At 41.9% G+C, this 22,648-nt stretch overlaps 1 protein-coding gene across 2 annotated transcripts in view; it reads left to right on the top strand.

The window, feature by feature from the left end:
* Positions 1–22,648, top strand: part of ascc3 (activating signal cointegrator 1 complex subunit 3) — a 228,603-nt gene that overhangs the window by 169,553 nt on the left and 36,402 nt on the right. Inside the window, exons 28-32 of one of the 2 annotated variants that reach the window (XM_077599236.1) lie at positions 1,875–1,995; positions 7,692–7,834; positions 12,240–12,377; positions 14,624–14,744; positions 21,744–21,876. In XM_077599236.1, the coding sequence (XP_077455362.1) occupies positions 1,875–1,995; positions 7,692–7,834; positions 12,240–12,377; positions 14,624–14,744; positions 21,744–21,876 (656 nt within the window). Of the gene's footprint in view, positions 1–1,874; positions 1,996–7,691; positions 7,835–12,239; positions 12,378–14,623; positions 14,745–16,044; positions 21,724–21,743; positions 21,877–22,648 lie in introns of those variants that run through there. The other variant, XM_077599237.1, reaches the window with a different exon arrangement.

Here is a 22,648-nt window from a genome sequence, read left to right as displayed (position 1 = left end):
GAGCGAGCGAGTGAGTGAGAGAGTGAGAGCGAGTGAGAGTGAATGTGAGCGAGTGAGAGAGTGAGAGCGAGCGAGTCAGACAGTGAGAGAGTGAATGCGAGCGAGTGAAAGATTGAATGCGAGCGAGTCAGACTGAGAGAGATTGAATGCAAGCGAGTGAGTCAGACAGTGAGAGAGTGAATGCAAGCGAGAGTGAGAGATTGAATGCGAGTGAGTGAGAGATTGAGAGACTGTAAGTCTTCACAAGCTTTTCACAGTTTCCAGTATTTTGGCCCATTCCTCCATGCAGATCTCCTCTGGAGCAGTGATGTTGTGGGGCTGTCGTTTGGCAACACGGACTTTCAACTCCCTCCACAGATCTTCTATGGGGTTGAGTTCTGGAGACTGGCTAGGCCACTCCAGGACCTTGAAATGCTGTTTATGAAGCCACTCCTTTGTTGCCCTTGCTTTTTTGGGGGATCATTGTCATGCTGAAAGACCCAGCCACGTCTCATCTTCAATGTCCTTGCTGATGGAAGGAGATTTTCACTCAAAATCTCTCGATACATGGCTCCATTCATTATTTCCTTTACACAGAGCAGTCGTCCTGTTCCCTTTGCAGAAAAACATCCCCAAAGCATGATGTTTCCAACCCCATGCTTCGCAGTGGGTATGATGTTCTTCGGGTGCAATTCAGTATTCTTTCTCCTCCAAACACGATAACTTGTGTTTCTACCAAAAAGTCCTATTTTGGTTTCATCTGACCATAACATATTCTCCCAGTCCTCTTCTGGATCCAAATGCTCTCTAGCAAACCTCAGACGGGCCTGGATGTGTACTGGCTTCAGCAGGGGGACACGTCTGGCATTGCAGGATTTGAGTCCCTGGCAGCGCATTGTGTTCGTGAGTAGCCTTTGTTACTGTGGTCCCAGCTCTCTGGGTCATTCACTAGGTCCCCCCGTTTGGTTCTGGGATTTTTGCTCACTGTTCTTGTTATCATTTTGACGCCATGGGGTGAGATCTTGCATGGAGCCCCAGATCAAGGGAGATTGTCAGTGGTCTTATATGTCTTCCATTTTCTAATAATTGCTCCCACAGTTGATTTCTTTACGCCAAGCGGTCTCCGTATTGCAGATTCAGTCTTCCCAGCCTGGTGCAGTTCTACAATTTTGTCTCTGGTGTCCTTCGACAGCTCTTTGTTCTTGGCCATAGTGGAGTTTGGAGTGTGAGAGACTGAGGTTGTGGACAGGTGTCTTTTATACCGATAATGAGTTAAAACAGATGCTATTAATACAGGTAACGAGTGGAGACCTCGTTAGAAGAAGTTAGACCTCTTTGACAGCCAAAAACCTTTCTTGTTTGTAGGTGACCAAATACTTATTTTCCACTCTAATTTGGAAATAAATTATTAAAAAATCAAACAATGTGATTTTCTTGGTTTTTTTTCTTCTTCCACATCTCTCTCATGGTTGAGGTTTACCCATGTTGACAATTACAGGCCTCTCTAATCTTTTCAAGTAGGATAACTTGCACAATTGGTGGTTGACTAAATACTTATTTGCCCCACCGTATACATACTTTCAGGTCGTTTAAAAGCTGTTTCGCGGCCTTGTTTTTTTGCTGCACTTTATTGGAAATTTAAAGATAAACATAAAATGTAATCGCTGACCTAGTATCAATGGTGCTGACATCGAGCTATTCCACACCACCAAAACACATTACATATATATCTGAATAATAGCTTTCAAGTTGGAATCGCAATTTGTACCTCAGTATCTAACTGAAAGTGATAAAAAAATGACTACCAAATGGGGCTTTGTAATGCCAGCTGCTCATATACTTGTACTGTGCATTCTCTTTTCTCCCTTCTGTTTCTCCATATCCTTGTTTTGCAGGTGGGTTTGTTTAATTTCCGTCCTTCTGTTCGCCCTGTACCACTGGAGGTGCACATTCAGGGTTTCCCGGGACAACACTACTGCCCCCGCATGGCCACCATGAACAAACCCACCTTCCAAGGTACATCTAAATATTAAAGGCATATACACTTATTTATCAAGGCTACTTTTAATGCTATCCATTGACTCCTTAAGAGATACGCTGAGAAGCTTAGTAATCAATTAAGGGCTCAGAATTGAGCCTCTGCTCATCTGAAGTGGCTAGGACCCAATTATGGTTACTCCAGATGTCTTCTAGCATCTCTATGATCAGATGGTAGCATTTGCCACAGGATGGAAACCCTAGTAGTGACCCGAAAACTTATGTTCAACTATCATCCGTTGTGCTTCTTTGTCTGTTAACATTTTGTAGAATCATTTCAAGTTCAAAAACAGTCATCCGTCACAACCAAAATATATATGAACATAGTCAGTCATGCCCATTCTAACATCTGAAAATATTATGCTCACCCGAACTGTCCAAAAATGGCGGACAGCGGGCAGTGGCCGTCATTTTTATCTGAAAAAAGAGCTTTCTGAGCAGCTTGGAGCCTCTGTGAGGGATTTTTATCAGAAATGTGAGACCCGTGCGACCTTACAGCTGACGGCATGGCGCTTATTTGAAAATAGAGCTTGATCGGTGAATTGGACGGCAGAGATCATTGGTGAAGGTGGGATTTTTTCTCAGAAAAACAAGCCACTGTGTTACGATCGCGCCGCGTCGTCGCGGGGCGATCGGGAATATATTAGGACCCAGCCGCGGGAAACAGGAGTTGAATCTAGGCAGTTGGCTTCAAACGACATCCTTTAATAAATCAACAGGGATCTATAAATCAACAATGGCTTGGAAACAAAACGGCAGCATGCTGGAACAGAAGTAACGATCCGACAATGGTACTATGACTCATTGCTCTTTAAATACCAAAACAGGAACAGACTTGGCAGACTGGAACTTGGCAGACTGGAACTTGGCAGACTGGAACTTGGCAGACTGGAACTAGGCAGACTGGAACTAGGCAGACTGGAACTTGGCAGACTGGAACTAGGCAGACAGGAACTGGGCAGACAAGAACTGGGCTGACAGGAACTGGGCAAACAGGAACTGGGCAAACAGGAACTGGGCAAACAGGAACTGGGCAAACAGGAACTGGGCAAACAGGAACTTGGCAAACAGGAACTGGGCAAACAGGAACTGGGCAAACAGGAACTGGGCAAACAGGAACTGGGCAAACAGGAACTGGGCAAACAGGAACTGGGCAAACAGGAACTGGGCAAACAGGAACTGGGCAGACTGGAACTGGGCAGACTGGAACTAGGCGGGCCAGCCGGCACCGGGAGCCTGGTTCGTGGCTTCGGCACGGGTGCGACTGGCGGCCCAGGTGGCAAAGGGAGTAACTTGCGTGGCTTAGGCACGGGTGCAACTGGCGGCCCAGGTGGCAAAGGGAGTAACTTGCGTGGCTTAGGCACGGGTGCAACTGGCGGCCCAGGTGGCAAAGGGAGTAACTTGCGTGGCTTAGGCACGGATGCAACTGGCGGCCCAGGTGGCAGAGGGAGTAACTTGCGTGGCTTAGGCATGGGTGCAACTGTCGGCCCAGATGGCAAAGGGAGTAACTTGCGTGGCTTAGGCACGGGAATTTGAGAAGCTTGGAGCGGCGTGGTCAGGCGAGAAGCTTGGAGCGGCGTGGTCAGGCGAGAAGCTTGGAGCGGCGTGGTCGGGCGAGAAGCTTGGAGCGGCGTGGTCGGGAGAGGCGCCTGGACAGGCGTGGTCGGGAGAGGCGCCTGGACAGGCGTGGTCGGGCGAGGAGCTTGGTCAGGGGCTCGAGCGTCCAGGCCCTCCATCCGCTTCTCCCTGCGGCGCAGCGCTCGCCGCCTCCTCCGGGAGGGCGACACCTTACACCGGCCGCCACGTGGTGGCCCATCATAGATGGCCAGCCGACAAGGTGAAAGACCTCGCTGCTGCGCCTCCCCAAAAAAACAAGACGGGCGGTGTTCGAAACTCCTACCTGAGCCTCCCCGCCGGCCGCCACGCGGTGGTCCCTTGTAGATGGCCAGCCGACCTGGCAGATGCCGATCGGGGTAATCCAGGTCGGAGTAATCGGAGGAGTATTGGTCAACATCCTCCGGTGGAGCGTATCGGAGTCCGTATCGGCTAAGAAAATCACTGTCCGAGTCCGAATCTCCAGCATACAAATCTATTAGCTCCTGGCCGTCCTCACCTTCAGAAAAGTCAGAGTCCCAACCGACAAAGATTTGGCGTTCCAACGGGGCCGATGGAGGCTGGGGATTCTCCCTCCATTGAGGAAAAAGCTCGCTGGAGTCTGAATTCAAATAACTGGGGCGATGAACTGGGGGTGTCGGAACCTTGGTATTATGACTTAGCTGTGCTGGCAGCCCAGTGCGACGCGTTGAGCGGAGGGTGGGTTTAAAGGTGGATGGAGGCTCAGAACTACCTCCTAGTCGGGATTCCTCCGCTGCCAGAACGTCTCTGAGGTGCCCACACCAAGGCGTGTCCATTATAAACTCCCCAAAAGACTTTGGGGACATCTCGCTAAATCCATGTGGTCGCGGGGCTTCGAAAAGGGTGGCTGGCGTCAACGAGAGCGTCGCGAGCGTGGTTGGCCTCCCGCTGGGTCCATTATGGTCGGATCGTTCTGTTACGATCGGGAATATATTAGGACCCAGCCGCGGGAAACAGGAGTTGAATCTAGGCAGTTGGCTTCAAACGACATCCTTCAATAAATCAACAGGGACCTATAAATCAACAATGGCTTGGAAACAAAACAGCAGCATGGGGGAGACAACAGTTGGAGCCTTCACGAGGTGTCTCCCGAGAGGCCGCCCGCCGCGGCCTGCGAATCCAACAAAACCACCCAGAGCTGCCACCCAGGAACGTGGCGCCCTACGTTTTTCATCCAGCCAGAGATATTCACACTGCCCCACACCTCCGGCTACCCCCTGGATGAACTAATCCGCGTTCCAGTGACAGATCTAGCGCTGCTGAGGGTAATCCTCAGGCGCCTGGGTGACCTAACAACAACAACAACAACAGCATGCTGGGCGCATGCTGGAACAGAAGTAACGATCCGGCAATGGTACTATGACTCATTGCTCGTTAAATACCAAAACAGGAAGCAATCAGCAGATTGACTGCAGCTGCTCTCTGACGGCACGTCAGGAGGGACAAAACAGGCCGCTCCTGACACACGGCGATGTTACGGCAGACGCCGTGGTCCTAAACCAAAAATAGAACTCGCTTTGCAAGACTCCGGGAGCCTCGTGGTCGCGGAGCTGATGGTGGAATTTCCCAGAAATGTTTGAAACTGCAAGCTTGGGGCGACATTACCGCGAACGCCATCACCCTTGCCCCGGAGCAGCAACATGGAAGTTGAGTTTCCATTTGAATCCGAGCAGCGGGCTGACGTCGTTGCTCTTATCTGAAAATAGAGCCCACTGGACGGGTAATTGACGACTGGACGGTGCAGAGGAACGAAGTGAAAGTTTAATTTCCACCCAAACAATGATGGAAATAACGTACGTTGATAAATCGACAACCAACATTCAATATTGCTCACATTTTGAAGCAGTGTCCCAGAGATTGACGACAACATGGTCATAGCCATGCAATATGGCAATCGACTTGACAATTTCATGTCTTTGATAAAAGCATGTTTGTACCAAAAAAGAAACAGCGGTCACAACCCCATCAACATCTTCCTTGTTCGCCGAAAACCTCTCACAAAAGCTCCTTCTGAAAAGCTTCCCAACAGCGCCTCCTGAAGATTTCAGCGATGATCCAATGCCTTTCAAATCTAACGAAAAAGACTCCAATAACCTGTTTTCTTAATGTAAATTAAGCAGAGAGGAACTATTTTCACTGTGACTACAGTACTTAATGTATATATATATATATATATATATATATATATATATATATATATATATATATATTTTTTTTTTTTTATATATATATACTTTTTGCACGGTAACGCGCTCGTAACATAACATATTTTTTTAAATGATTTTGGATTACGATGCAGATACTCAAACAAATTTAATCTAATCTTACACTAAAGTTAATTCTAATTTTGTTTTAAATTTTGATACCTTTCTTCTCCCGGGTTGGCTTCATTTGCCCCGCCTCCACCCGGACTTTCAGATGCAACCTATCGAGGGTTGTTTGCTTTTGTATTCCCTTCAAAATATTCTGAAAATGATGCACACAAATTTCCTCACAATAGGATAACGCACGACCACTTACCAACGAGAAATAGTATATATGCCATTCACACTGACGAACGGGAGAAAAAACACTGAAAAAATGCAACGCTCCGCCCAGTGCTTGAAGAGACATTACACGAGGCAGTTGTGACCAGAGAGACATTACACGACGGAGTTGCGGGGAGAGAGACAGTGCCCATGATGTAATCATGAGCAGCCTCTCACGTCCTCTGTCTGCTCCTATATCAAAATTTGTCTCGTAGCTCAAGATAAATATTTTCTCAAAATTTTACTCGTATCTCAAATTGCTCGTATGTCGGGGTACCACTGTATAGGCACGAAAACATGTAATATGATAGTAATAATAGGGGTGATCCTACTACGCAGTTTTTTGATTATTGCAGCCATGTCTGGTCCAAATTATCCTCCATATTCGAGGGATTACTGTACATATTTTATTAGTAAATTTTAATAAAACTACCAAGTACTGAGAAGTTAATGCAGTTTTTCAATTTTTTCCCATGAATACCAGATGATTGGTGGACCATTTAACTGATGGGTACATGGAATAACTGTTGAAGGGTGATTATAGAAGGTACTCAGCACATGCTCGTGTTATACTTGAAAAATGTTCACCTCATAGGGTGGCCAAAAGGCTCAGTGGTTAGCGTGTCAGCCTCACAGGTCTGGGGTCCTGGTTCAAAGCCAGGTCGGTCCACCTGTGTGGAGTTTGCTTGTTCTCTCGGGCCTCAATGTGTTTTCTCCGAGTACTCCTGTTTCCTCCCATATTCCAAAAACATCGATATTAGGCTGGTTGGACAATCTAAATTGCCCCTAGGTATGAGTGTGAGCGTGAATGGATGTTTGTCTCCTCATGCCCTGCGATTGGCTGGCCGCCAATTGAGTGTCCCCATTGCCTTGTGCCCGAAGTCAGCTGGGATAGCCTCCAGCACCCCCCGCAACCCTTGTGAGGATAAATCGGTTCAGAAAATGAATGAATGACACATTGTATTTACCATATTTTCTCACATATAAGCCGCGTCCGGGTATAAGCCACACCCTTAAAATTGCCTTAAAATCGTTGAATTTTACAATTTCTCTCGTATAAGACGCCCCCTGATTAAAAATGTTCCCCTCCATATTCATGGTTTTAATATGGAGTACAAATGTGTTACTTGAAGGGAAAATTCATGCAGCAAGGTCTGAACCAGGGATGGACTTCCAGAGCTCAGAACTGTGCATCCGATGCGCTAACCCTATCCCAGCAAACAATGGGCAGTCGGCAGGGTACGCCCTTCATTGGTTGCCAACCAATTGCAGAGCAGTGACTAACAATCATGCACGCACACACTCATACCTATGGATCATTTGGATTGTTCAATTACCCTACCATTCATTCTTTTTTTTTAATCTGGGAAGGTAGCACAATTTTAATGTATTTTGACTTTGATTATTTTTTTAAGAATAGAAACGTTATAAAATCCTACTTTGTTTTTCAATAATATAACGATGTAAAAAGCAACACATTTTATTAAACAAAGCTGTTATTTTTTTTAACAGCAATTCGTAGTCATTCTCCAGCAAAGCCAGTGCTTATCTTTGTCTCATCTCGACGTCAAACCCGACTGACAGCCCTGGACCTCATTGCATACCTAGCAACAGAAGACAACCCTAAGCAGTGGCTGCATCAGGACGAGAGAGAAGTATGGTCTAAAACAAAGCAAACTGAAATATAACTCAAGGAATCTTTATACTCTCACATCAACGAGTGGTTAAACGGCAGTATATATATAAATATATATATATATATATATATATATATATATATATATATATATATATCCCCTGTTCTCTCTCTCTCGTGTTCTCTCGCTCTCTCGTATTCTCTCTCTCTATCTATCTATCTAACTGTGTGTCTGTCTGTCTGTGTCTCTGTCTGTCTATACGTTTGTGGTCAAAAGTTTACATACACTTGTAAAGAACATAATGTCTTGGTTCTCTGGGGTTTCCAGTTATTTCTGATTTTTCTTTGATAGAGTGATTGGAACAGATAGTTCTTTGTCACAAAAACATTAATGAAGTTTGGTTCTTTTATGACTTTATTATGGGTTAACAGAAAAAGTGATCAAATCTGCTGGGTCAAAATTATACATACAGCAACACGAATTAGCAATTTTGGTGACTTAGAAAGTTGTGTCAGTGAAATGAGCTTCATAGCAAGGCCTCTTAACTTCTTGAGTGGTTATTGGTGACTACAGCTGGTGACTTCTCTGAGGCCATTAAAATAGGGCTCATTGGATGCAAACGCCCACAAACGCTACAATGGGAAAGTCAAAGGAGCTCAGCATGGATCTGAAAAAGCGAATCCTTGACTTGAATAAGTCAGGAAAGTCACTTGGAGCAAGTGTGTGTAAACTTTTGACCACAGTCAAGCATGTTTTGCATCTCCATGGACTGAGAGGCTGCCATGCAGGAAGGAAGCCCTTGCTCCAAAAGCGGCACCTTAAGACTCGACTGAAGTTTGCTGCTGATCACATGGACAAAGATAAGACCTTCTGGAGGAAAGTTCTGTGGTCAGACGAAACAAAAATCGAGCTGTTTGGCCACAATGCCCAGCAATATGTTTGGGGGAGAAAAGGTGAGGCCTTTAACCCCAAGTACACCATGCCTACCGTCAAGCACGGTGGTGGTAGTATTATGCTGTGGGGCTGTTTTTCTGCCAATTGAACTGTTGCTTTACAGAGAGTAAATGGGATAATGAAGAAAGAGGATTACCTTCAAATTCTTCAAGATAACCTAAAGTCATCAGCCCGAAGATTTGGTCTTGGGCGCAGTTGGGTGTTCCAACAGGACAATGACCCCAAACACATCAAAAGTGGTAATGGAATGGCTAAATCAGGCTAGAATTAAGGTTTTCGAATGGCCTTCCCAAAGTCCTGACTTAAACCCCGTTGAGAACTAGTAGACAATGCTGAAGAAACAAGTCCATGTCAGAAAGCCATCAAATTTAACTGAAATGCACCAATTCTGTCAAGAGGAGTGGTCAAAGATTCAACCAGAAGCTTGCCAGATGATTGTGGATTGCTACCAAAAGTAAAACCTACCGCATGCATGTACATCTGTGTATGTATGTATATGTGCTTATATATTTATGTATGTGTATGTATGTATATATATATATGTATGCACCAGTGGCGGTTGGTGCATTTTCTCGTAGCGCCTTCAACGTATCAATCCAACCCTCAAAAACTATTTTATGGCTATAAAACCTCTACTGCAGCTAGAGCTGCGACACAAAAATAATCAATAAATCAATGCACAGAAATGGGGTAAAATCCACTTCCTAGCAGCATTTCATGATTAAATACAAATACTGGAGCTTTTCAGACATTAAAACCAGGCCAGGGGGGGGATTTTCCGTGGAAAAGACAGCGATGAACATCAATGGCGTACAGGCAAACATTGCCCGAAAATGGGGTAAAATCCAGCCGAAAACAGCATTTATTGATTAAATACAAATACTGGAGCTTTTTAGACATCAGAACCGGGCCCGGAGTATCATTTCCCCGGTAAAAAGACAGCGATGAACGTCGATACGTCCATACGTGAAATGACAAAAAAATGCACTAAAATTAGGTAAAATCCACTTACTGGCAGCATTTATTAATTGAATACAAATACTGGAGCTTTTGAGACATTACAATCAGGCCAGGGGGGTAATTTCCTCGGGAAAAGACAGCGATGGACGTCAATGGCGAAACGGCAAAAATTAAACTGGGGTAAAATCCACATCCTAGCAGCATTTAGTGATTAAATACAAACACTGGAGCTTTTCAGATATCAGAACCGGGCCCACAATTGAAATATTATTTAGGAATATATTATACTCACCAAAAATTATTTTTAACTGTACACAATATCCATCCTCCTTTCTTCCTTCTTTCCTATCGCCATCGAAGCTAATGATGAAAGTCGAGCCTGTCCTGTCATATTTCCGGCATAGTCCATTTTGAAAATGGCTTTAAATCAACACAACAATATATTTGCTTGTGCAGCTAAGTTAGCGCACTGAAAGTGGCGCACACACCATTTTCTCGGCTGTAACAGGCTTGCTAGCTTCGGAGTTGACCGCCCTTTCTTAAAGATATCCATTTTTTTCTGGAAAAGTCCGTCTGGAAAATAGCTTTGTGAGCAAATCTGCAACACAATCCATTTGTTTTTGCCTCTGTTTTTGCTGTGAGTCGGCCATTGTGGGTGGAGTTTGCGATCTCTGGCCTCCTCACTATGGCTTTGGCCCGCCTACTAGCCAATCATAGTTGGTGAAAGCAATGATATATCCCAGCCAGCAAAATGCTAATGCATATGAAAAAGCATTGTGGGGTTGCCAACTCGAAATCGGATTGGTTAAAAGCAACAGTCTAGTTTAATGCAGCAGAGCCCGCAGAACTGATTGTGAAGGCTTTGAGGCAGATCTGATCTGGCAACAAATAATGGCTGAAATGTGATTGGTTAAATGCTTCAATATGAAAACACACATCTGGAAGCAGTGCAACCAGGGGGAAAAGCAATGAAAGGAAGCTAACAGACCATTTGGAATAATAAGTATTGATGGACAAAATATAATATGATTCAGATATTTTTTAGGCCAGCAGAGAAGGCCTTGAAGGCCCTGACGGCCCGCCACTGGTATGCACACGTGTATATGTACATATATAAATGTTGGAATTATTTTGGGTGCTATTATGTGCGTACAACGAAGAAATATTAATCATTATATGTATGTGTGGAATATTAATCATTATATGTATGTGTGAAATATTAATCATTATAAGCTTGACAAACGCTTAATATAATTGTTACCGGAAGGTCACTTCCCCCTGCAGCTGGCTCCGAGGACGTTTAATTGTTTTGCCCTGGATCCGAGGACTGTTGACTTGACATCCAACCCAGTCCCTGGATCCAAGGACTGTTGACTTGGATTAAAACTTTGACCCCTCACCCAGTCGCAAGTCACAATGAAGATCTGTGAAGGACTCTTAAATTGTTTTGACTTGGATTTCGCAGCAGATGGCGAAATCGAATCAATCAATTAATTGTGTTGTTCGGGTTAATGCTTATGCAATTGTTTTGAATAAGATAACCTTAATTGTTTTGATTCTAATGCACCTAAATGGAGAGGAGAGGATTGGTTTCTTGAGAATGATCTGTGACGAGGACGAGGCAGGATTGATTCTCACTTGCAAGATAACGCTGGATTATGTGCTCCGATGTCTTTCTTATATTAAAGTATATCTATTAATGAACCTATATATATATATATATATATATATATATATATATATATATATATATATATATATATATATATATATCAGCAACACGCTTATTTACTTATATATTTATTCATATATTTATTTATTAACTTACTTATTACCCATCTATTTATATCTAAAATGCCTTTCCTTTTTCTGCATCCTCACCCTCTTCCTACTGTGACAACGAAATTTCCCGAATACGGAACGAATAAAGTTATCCAATCCAAAAGCACCTAATTGAAGTGAAAATGGCCTAGGGACATGTTACCAAATATTAGCGCTGCTGTATGTATATTTTTTACCCAGCAGATTTGATCACTTTTTTCTGTTCACCCATAATAAAATCATAAACCAAACTTCACGAATGTTTTTTGTGACAAAGAAGTATCTGTTCCAATCACTCTATCAGAGAAAAATCAGTTGTAGAAATAACTGGAAACTCAAGAGAGCCATGACATTATGTTTTTCACAAGTGTATGTAAACTTTTTACCACAACTGTATATGTATGTCTATGTATGTACATGGCAGAAAATAGAAAACAACTAAGATATCACTATTTAAAGAGAATGAATAATTCTAAAAGAGACTGAAACATCTCAAATAAAATCTCGTTTTCCAACATTTAGCAGTTAATGTTCACTTAACTATAATTTGATCTTTCTGGTTCTGAAAACAAAACTGGTACTCGGCAAAGAGCCTCGTAATCTCCCATTTCTATAAGAAGTTACATCATCTTCAATGAATTATTAATTCTGACACTTTTATTATTTTTTACTTTTGGTCCATCTGTAGATTGAAGACATCATTGCCACGGTACGGGATTCTAACTTGAAATTAACTTTGGCATTTGGAATTGGTATGCACCACGCTGGGCTGCATGAGCGAGACAGAAAGACTGTGGAGGAACTCTTTGTCAACTGCAAGATCCAGGTAAAACTATATGGCGCTGGCCTAATAATGCTTATTTAGTCATTAGAAATCACTGGCAGAATGGTAGTTTTAAGGCCTTGATCAATGATGTACAATAGTTAGAAATGTGACGAACCAAAAATAAATAATGCATCAAGGCACAGTGTGAGAGAGACAGTGCGAGAGAGACAGTGCGAGAGAGAAAGCGCGAGTGCAAAGAGTGAGCGTGAGAGCGAACAAGAGATCGTGCGAGAGAGAGCGAGAGCGCGAGAGAGAGAGCACAAGTGTGAGAGAGTGAGAGAGCGTGAGAGCGAGAGAGTGAGAGAGCGTGCGAGAGAGAGAGTACGAGAGAAAGTGTGAGTGCAAGCGCGAGAGTACGTGAGCGAGGGAAAGCGTGAGAGAGAGAGAGCGAGAGAGAGCGCAAGAGGTAGAGAGAGCGCAAGAGTGAGAGAGAGCGCAAGCAAGAGAGAGAGAGTGCGAGAGAGAGCGAGAGAAATAGTGCGAGAGAGAGAGCATGAGAGTGAGGGAGAGAGAGCGCAAGAGAGAGAGTGCGAGAGAGAGCGCGAGAGAGACAGCGCGAGAGCAAGCGATTGCGAGAGAGACAGCGCGAGTGCGAGAGAGAATGTGAGAAGAGCGCAAGTGCGAGAGAGAGCGCGAGTGCGATAGTGAGACAGAGAATGTGAGAAGAGCGCAAGTGCGAGAGAGAGCGCGAGTGCGATAGTGAGAGAGAATGCGAGAGAGTGCGAAAGCGATAGAGAGAGAAAGAGAGCGCGCGAGAGAGGGAGAGAAAGCGATACAGAGAGAGAGTGCGAAAGCAATACAGAGAGAGAGACAGCGCGAGAGCGATAAGAGAGAGAGAGAGAGAGAGAGAGAGAGAGAGAGAGAGAGAGAGAGAAAGCGATACAGAGAGAGTGCGAAAGCAATACAGAGAGAGAGACAGCGCGAGAGCGATAAAGAGAGAGAGAGAGAGAGAGAGAGAGAGAGAGAAAGAGAGAGAAAGAGAGAGAAAGAGAGAGAGCGAGAGCGATAGAGAGAGAATGCGATAGAGAGAGAATGCGAGAGACAGTGCGACAGAGCGAGAGAGAAACAGAGAGAGGGAGAGAGACAGAGAGAGGGAGAGAGAGAGAGACAGAGAGAGAGAGAGAGAGACAGAGAGAGAGAGAGAGACAGAGAGAGAGACAGAGAGAGAGACAGAGAGAGTGCAAGAGTGAGAGAGAGTACGGGAGAAAGAGAGCGAGAGAGAGTGTGAAAGCGATAGAGAGAAAGAGAGCGTGAGAGAGTGTGAAAGCGATAGAGAGAGAAAGAGAGCGTGCGAGAGAGAGAGTGCGAAAGCGATAGAGAGAGAAAGAGAGCGTGAGAGAGAGTGCGAAAGCGATAGAGAGAGAAAGAGAGCGTGCGAGAGAGAGAGAGACAGCGCGAGAGAGAGCGTGAGAGAGTGCGAAAGGAGGGGGAGGGGGCGGGACCGGGACGGAGGGGGAGAGAGAGAGAGTGCTTCTGGTGCCTTTTTAAAACATACAGTATCATCGATGCGCAGCATATATTTCATGCTAGCATTACCATATGTTACGCAAATTTAGCCAAAGTGCCTTGAGCAAAATACAGAAATTTCACCCACAACTAAGACAGCGCCTTTAAGTTGGTGAGCCCTATAGGAGTGAAAATCTGGTGCGTGGACTATGGAGCACACATTTGTAGGATTTTTATTTTTTACCTAATATCAAGTTTAATATTAATTTGATATAAATTATAGACTCCAACATGAATATACAGAAAACACTTCCCAGGGGACCAAGTTATTTAAGACTTTGGGCTGCTCTGATTGTAAAATCGGAAGTCATGTTACCATAATTTTTATTGTATATAAATTATTTTATGACTACTTATTTGTGTGATTAAGCTACTTGTATATTGACAAGAACGGCATTCAATTCATTTAGTGATGTCCCAATCTGATATTCATACCAGTATCGATGACCGATACGACGATTTTTGGTGTACCGGAAGGCATTTGACTTTGGTCACAACATCCAAATCAATCAAGTAGTCCATCCAGTTGCGTATGTTTTCAGTATTATTGTGCTTTTTCTGCTCTAAATCAAATCACTGGGAAAATATGTCCTCTCTGTGGAGCTGGATGTCTTTATAGAAACTACATTGTTTGTTCTCTTGTTGAGGCCATGATGGCCCAGTGCAATAGAAATGTCTTTCTCCACAAGTGAACACTCATTGAACATTTTTCAACTGACCACAGTTGTCTGCATTCTCAGGTTTTGATTGCCACAAGCACTCTGGCTTGGGGTGTAAACTTTCCTGCTCATCTAGTGGTTGTCAAAGGAACTGAATACTATGATGGAAAAACCAGACGATACGTGGACTACCCCATCACAGGTAAAACTTATTTGATGTGTGTCGGCCTTATACGTAGTTCGTAAGTCCTTTTGAGGAGATTTTTATTTTTTTTAAAGATTTATGTAAAATGACAACATTTTAAGGCCCCAGGAGTGACTGTTACGAAGAGAGCCTATTTATTATCTATAGATCATTTATCTGAACATTTAAATATGTAAAGTAAGTGCTATCACATTTGTAAGTGAATGCACTGCAATAACTGCATCAACTCGAGTTCTTCACAGAGGACCTAATCTAGAGTAATTTCTTAACTTGTACTTGCACTAAAACGCCATAGTCTGCAAACCACTTAAGTCGCTTTTTTTGTACCTGACTACTTATTTGTGTGACCACTTATTCATGTTGACAACTGATTTATGTTGACTACTGTCATCATTCGCCACTTATCAGCTGCAACATTTGCGGCCTCAGTACATCGCGTTTTTATATCAAGTATACACAAAACAGTTCATAAAAATGTCACAATTCTCGCTGAAACTTGTAAGCAGAAGACGGGGGATTAAAAAATGGCAGAAGTCAGGTCTATGCTTCTTCTTAGGGGCTGAATTGGGTGGCACTGAGCGCTGAAGAAGAATCCATACTTCACCGTAGAACAAGGGTGGGCAATCCGGTCCTCAAGGACCGCTGTGGGTCCAGGTTTTTGTTCAAACCGATCCAACACAGAGAGTATAACCAATTAGATTTCTGCTGAAACAAGAAGCTCCTGACTACAATCCACTAATTGTATATTTAACAGTGGTGTGCCGTCAGGGCCTTCAAGGCCTTATCTGCTGGCCTAAGAAATATCTGAATCACAGACTGATGTTAATTATATTTTGTCCATCAATACTTATTAAATAATTCCAAATTGTCTGTTAGCTTCCTTTAATTGCTTCCCCCCTGGTTGCACTGCTTCCAGATGTGTTTTCATATTGAAGCATTCAACCAATCACATTTCAGCCATTATTTGTTGACAGGGCCAGAAATCTGCCTCAAGGCCTTCACAATCAGTTCTGTTAAACAAGCGTCGATAAGACTGTTGCTTTAACAATCAGAATTCGATTTGGTGACACCAAGGCCTTCTCGCAGGCGTAGGGATACGTCATTGCCTTCTCGCAGGCGTAGGGATACGTCATCGCTTTCACCTACTATGATTGGTTAGTGATAGAGTAGACGAGCCAGAGCTACCAAACTGTATCTGCAGCGAGCTGCACAAGCAAATGTATTGTTATGTTGATTTAATAGCGGTTTTGCCAATCCGCAATGGCTGAAGGAGGAGAAGAAATTGATTTGTTTGCAGATTTACTGTCAAAGCCATTTTCAAGATGGACTTTCCAAGAAAAAAAAGCTGGACATCATTAAGAAAGGTCGGACAACTCCAAAGCAAGCAAGCTTGTCACAACCGGGAATGAACATTTTCAGCACAAAATCAAATAAAAACGTAGGAAAGAAAGGAGGATGGATATTGTGTACAGGTAAAAAGGATTTTTGGTGAGTAAAATATGGCTACATTCCTAAATAATATTTCATTTGTATGAGGTTATTATTGATGATTTTTTATGTGTCGCAGCTGTAGCTGCAGTAGAGGTTTTATAGCCATAAAATAGTTTTTGAGGGTTGCATTGATTCAGTCAGCGATAGAAAAGGAGGAAAGAAAGGAGGATGGATATTGTGTACAGGTAAAAATGATTTTTGGTGAGTAAAATATGGCTATATTCCTAAATAATATTTCAATTCTATGAGGTATTATTGATGTTTTTTATGCGTCGCAGCTGTAGCTGCAGTAGAGGTTTTATAGCCATAAAATAGTTTTTGAGGGTTGGATTGATCCCGTCAGCTGAAGGCGTTGCTTGGATATTTGGACATACCAGATTGGTGGAAAGGTTTTCTCTTATGGGTTGGAACAAAAACCTGCATCCACTGCCGCCCTTTGTGGAATTACTTGCCCCCATAAAAGAAAGACACGCTGAATGCCGTATTTACTCACATATAAGCAAGCCGCTTTTGTCAGACAAAAAAATGATGACTGAATCGAAGGTATGACTTCTATGCGCATAAAAACACAACATTCAAAAAAAACTGCAAGTTGACGGCGCCGTGACGTCACGACAAAATGGCCGGTTGCGTCATGACGCAATCGCCCCGTGCGTCATGACGCAAGACAATGCGACCGATGCGGTAATTTTTTTGGAAATAGAGAAAAGATAAACATAAAACGCTATGAATGATTTTTTTTTTTTTTAAACCTATCTTGCGTAAAAGGTACTTGCAACAGCTCGCTCACGGTGTCGCCATCCCACTGCAGTATAAACGTACTCTGACTGGACAGACGCGAGTAGCCTTGATAAATGTGCTCCTTTACATTGTCAGCACATCCCAATAGTAGTGTTAAGGCTGATTGAAGGTCCTGCGGTCGATCGCTAAAATATCAGCCTTTATACCTGTGCAATGTGTATGTATCTCATGCTATTATTGCATCCTGCGTCGTTCGTATAAGGCATCAAATGAGCCCAAGAAAAAATGAAAGATGATGAAGGTGACGAAAAAGGTGAAGTCGCTCGATATGCTGAAGGCGGGCAATAGGTATGCCCATGTAGCACGCCATTAAGATATTAATGAATCTACTGTGCATTACATAAAGAAAGAAGAAGCAAAAATTCCGAAGATGGCCGCGATATCCTTTTCAAAGGACACCAAGCGAGTGCTTACCACGAGGGATGAAATCATCGTTAAGATGGGAATTCCCTATCGCTCTGAATCTGAAATGTAAGGGAGAACATTCCTCTGGATACCAACATGTTAAGAACCAGAGCCAAGACTTTTTATGATACCTTAGCTGCCGACGAGGACAATGAAGACTAACCTCCGCCTCGTTCCAGTCCCGCGAGTGAGCATCGTGGTTTTATTGCAATCAAGGGCTGGTTTGAAAAGTTTAAGAAGAGGTATGGTCTTTTGATGTATGGGGAAGACTCCTCGGTAGACCTTAACAGTTATTTCATTTTGAAATTGTCGCAGATGCTTTGATTCTCACTTAAGAACCTCGCTACACTCTACTGGGCTCTAGTTGGCTGTCTCACAACAACCACTATCCATATTTCAAGAATTTCCTCTGTACTTTTGACCGCCGTTCATCGTCATGAAGTTCTGACAATGTTTTTTTGTTGAGTTTTTCCAAGTATGGATAAAGCAGCTGCTTCTGTTTTTATCATCCTGCCTCCCAAGAAAATTACCAGTGCGAATGAAAAGAAGTGGTCAGCGATGAGGACATTGACAAGTTGGTCGAGGGGTATAAAAATGAACTCTCTTGAGTTAATGGACCACTCGGCAATACATAGGAATATAACGAGAAGGCGGACGAGGAGGAAACAGCAAGCATTCCAACAGCAAACATCAAAGAAATGCTGGAGAAATTTCACGAACTTTCTGTCTTTGTAGATCAAACATATCCAGAAAGTGTTCACGGGTCGTGCGATCGCCCACGTTGATGACGTTTATTTGTTGCATTATAGAAACATTATTAAGTCGTCAAAGGGAATCATCTTTGGATAGAATTTTTTTTTCTAAACGTCTGTCAACCAGCACTGCAGAAGGGCAACTTAAATCCAAACACGTAAGAACCAGTAACGACTAATAAAATGGGTGAAAAATTTAATTCCAACAAAATCGCAAATCGTTAATGTTTGTTGTTGATAAATGTTGTTAATGCTGCTGTTTGAATTCTTAATGTTGCTGTTTGAATTCTTAATGTTGCGTTTATGAGATTTGTTCATGTGTTTGTGTGCTCCCTATCTCTGTTGCCTACCGTTAGCTTTCTCTGTTCCCCTGCGTTTCAACATAGATTGTCATTGATTTTAAGACATTAATGAATCATTTCCTTATAATTTTCTCTCATTTTTGTGTTTCTCACATATTTCATAAAAAATTGGGATATGTTGACCAATTTTAAAGGGTTTAGTTGGTAGTTGTGTGAGGACTGTGGAACGAATTTGACACTTTATAAAGTACTGCTCTACTTACAAAATGTTCAAGTTACAAAAAAAGTTCTGGAACCAATTAATTTCCTAAGTAGAGGTACGACTTTAGATTCATTTTCCATTCTATAAATTGTAGACTGCTACAACATGACCCTTTAATTAAATCTCAATAACTCTTCTGCACGCTATAATTGTGAATCCAGAAGTCATAATCTTAGAATGACACGCTGTCTCTTGACCAAAATACAACAAATTTTCAACTTACAAAACATTTCTGGAACCAATTAATTTCATAAGTAAAGGTATGACTGTATTTTTTTATGTTGACTACTTATTACTTATTTATTGATTATATGTGTGCACTTCATGGTAAAGCTTTAAATCTCATTATACTTGTATAATGACAATTAAGGCATTCAATTCAATTACCGTATTTATTCGCATATAAGCCGCTTTTGTCGGACGAAAAATGATGACTAAATCGAGGGCACAGCCTTAAAAACACAACATACATAGCACGATGACGTCAAGCCAAAATGGCGCCATGACGTCATGACACAAGCGACTGCCCCCGATATGGTCATTTATTTCAAAATAGAGAAAAGATAAACAGATAAAACGCTAAACACAATTTATTTTGACGTCTATGAGTGAAATTCAAGGAAAAAAAACGTGCGTATTTTGCATAAAACGGCAAAAACTCACGTTCCCGCCACTGCTCGCTCGGGGCACAGCCATTTTACCTAGGTCCCGGGCAGCGATCTTACCTAGGGCACTGCCATCTAAACCTAGTTAAATTTGCTCTGACTGGGCCGGTGCGAGTAACCCTGATTTTGAAATAAAACAAAATTCAACTTTGATTTTTTTTTATTGGACTAATGTGAACCATCGAAATAATTTAGATATTTCTAGATTAGAAGCAATATGGCCGCCACAACATCTTAAACCTCTGGTAACAAAATTGTAAAGCATCAGGTTCTCATCAAGATAGACTTATTTTTTTTCAAATTGAATAATTTTGTATGATTTTATTGATTCATACAGTATCTCAGAAATACCACATGTGATGATTTGTCTTAAGATTTTCCCTTCAAAGCAACACATTTGTACTCCCTATTAAAACCATGAATATGGAGGTGAAAATAGTGAATCAGGGGGGCGGCTTATGTGCGAGAATATGTAAAATTAAAAAATTTTAAGGCAATTTTAAGGGTGCGGCTTATATGCGAGTAAATACGGTAACCATCAAAGTTTTCTGCATTCGCTTTAACGATATCTGGCACCATCTAGCATTGTGAATGGGTATAATGTCTAGACCCTGAATCTAAGCCAAGCGACACTTTTTCAGTCTTATTTCAATGCAAAAAAAACTCTTATATTTGAGCTATGCAAGGGGGCCACATAATATTGCACGCCCCAAAATATCCAATAAATCTTGTTCCAGTTGAATATTTTGTCCCAAAAAAATTAAATCTTAAATATTTATGTTTAAATCCTGTAATGTGGCGAAAGGTTCAAGGGGTTTTGAATGTTTTCACAAGGCACTGTATGTTAATGTATGTTTCATAACCACCAATTTACAATTTAACTGTACAGTATTCCCTCAAATATTGAATATAATGTAGGCCAAACATGGCCGCAATAATAAAAAAAACACGAAGTAAAATCACCCCTTTCGTTACTATTATTTCCACACTACATTTGCGTGCCTATACAAAAATACAAGTACATAAGTGCAATTATCAAGAAGTGTAGATGAAAAGAATGTAATGTATTAATATCTAAATATAATCTATAAATAAAAAAATAAATACTTTAAGTACTGTGCTCACAGTGAAAATAGTTCCTCTCCACTTGATTTAAATAATAAAAAAAGTGTAGATTCATCTATGCCGCAAAGGCGTGCTACGCCTTTAGCATATTAAGGAACAACAATATTTAGGTGGCATTTTCAACGGTGACTCAAAATCTAAACAAAGCTGGAATAGCCTTCGCGTAATCTTTCTCCACAGGTAGTGTGCGATTCATAATATAATCCGAAGAAACCACTAAATGGCAAGACGTCGTGCTTCTCGGTCATTCTTCTACGGTGAAATGTCGCTTCTTCTTCAGCGCTGAGTGCCACCCAATTCAGCGCCTAAGAAGAAGCGGAGGCTTGACTTCCACCATTTTTTATCCACTGTCTTTCGCTTGCGAGTTTCAGCATGGATTTTGACATTTTTGGAACTTTTTTTAATACTTAAGATAAAAAAAATGCGATGTACTGAAGCCGCGGGGTTCTGAAGGATCACGGTATTTGAATACCATTGCATTAGTGAGAGACAGCTGTGGTTGCTGCTCTTAAAATACACAAACTTTTGTTGGTGGTGGCAGGGAGGGGGTTCCTCACTCAAAGGGAGGGGAGCTGAGACATTGCCAACAAAGGGCACCAAATTGAAGCGTAGTTGTCACAAGCGTCTTCATGTGTTGAAGGTGAAAAGAACGACTTAACGAGCAGCTGTGAGAACTCGTTTATGTTAGTCAAGGCTGCTGGCACCACACAAGAAAGAGTCAAATATGCGTGTTCAAAATAGGTATTGCACTGGGTACACTGCGATGTCGCGGTACAAAGATTTCATTGTTCAGGCCCGACGGAAAGCAACAGACTGGATCAAATCTTACTCTCAGGCGATCTACCGCATCGGGAACCATCATCTGGTATGCTCGTATCTCAAAATTGTCTCGTATATCAAGGCAAAAATTTGCGCGGAATTTTCTTTGTATCTCAAATCTCGTATGTTGGGACACTTGTATGTCAAGGTATTACTGTAGTTTGTTGATTTTGCCCCTGTGTTTCCATAAATCTAAGCACTCTATGTAATAATGTGGCCAGGAGTCTGAAGGCCCATTATAGCTCATCGAAGCTCTGGTTTTATTTGTTCTTAATTCTACTCGCATCACCTGGGGAATTTTGTGGTTACACAGACAATTAGATTTGCAGAAATATTCAACAAATTAAGACATCATTTTCATTGTGTTTCTGAAGATGTTTTGCAGATGATGGGACGAGCAGGTCGTCCTCAGTTTGATGATCAGGGCAAAGCAGTAATTCTTGTCCATGACATCAAAAAGGATTTCTACAAGAAGTTTCTCTACGAACCTTTTCCTGTTGAATCCAGGTGAGACCAAGACTTGATTGCCTAGCCTTGCAATCTTTTTAAACCTTGTTTTACTTGATTTGAGTTCATTTTCCTTTAATAATTAATAAAAGTAGATGGGTGAGCTAGGACTGATTGATCTGTCCAATAGAAGGATCACATTCGATCTTTATTCTTTTCATCTTTTTTTCTATTATTGTTAATGTTTTTCTGGTAGTTTAAAAAAAATCTGCAACAAAAACAAGAAAATAGGGAGTAATTATACATTTTTTTCCAAAAATGAAAAGGTTAACAAAACCATAACAGCATTTAATACTTACTGCTCTTGCAAACAATACTTCTCATGGTCAATATTTTAATTAGAATCAATATTACAAAAATTAGTCAATAATAGGATACAATCATTAAAATAAATATGGAAAACTACAATACCGTATTTTCTCACAAATAAGCCACATTTGTAACTAAAATAATGATGACTGAATCAAGGCTTATATGCACACAAGACTTACAGCGATGCTATACCTTTTTTCACCAGTAGATGTCAGCAATTTAACCTCAACTATTTTTTTGTTATTTTCTGTTTTGCAGTAAGAAAACAACCATTACTGGATGAATTACTAAATTCCTTATGATATTGACCCGAATAATGTGCTTTTGATTCATACAGTATCTGAGAAATACCACATGCGATGATTTTTCCTAAGATTTTCAAAGTAACACATTTGTACTCTGTATTAAAACCAAGAAAATGGAAGTGAAAATTGTGAATCAGGGCCCGGCTTATATGCGA

Source organism: Stigmatopora argus, chromosome 4 (genome assembly GCF_051989625.1).
Source record: "Stigmatopora argus isolate UIUO_Sarg chromosome 4, RoL_Sarg_1.0, whole genome shotgun sequence".
Classification (NCBI taxonomy): Eukaryota; Metazoa; Chordata; class Actinopteri; order Syngnathiformes; family Syngnathidae; genus Stigmatopora; species Stigmatopora argus.
This window is presented reverse-complemented; position numbering and strand designations above follow the sequence as displayed.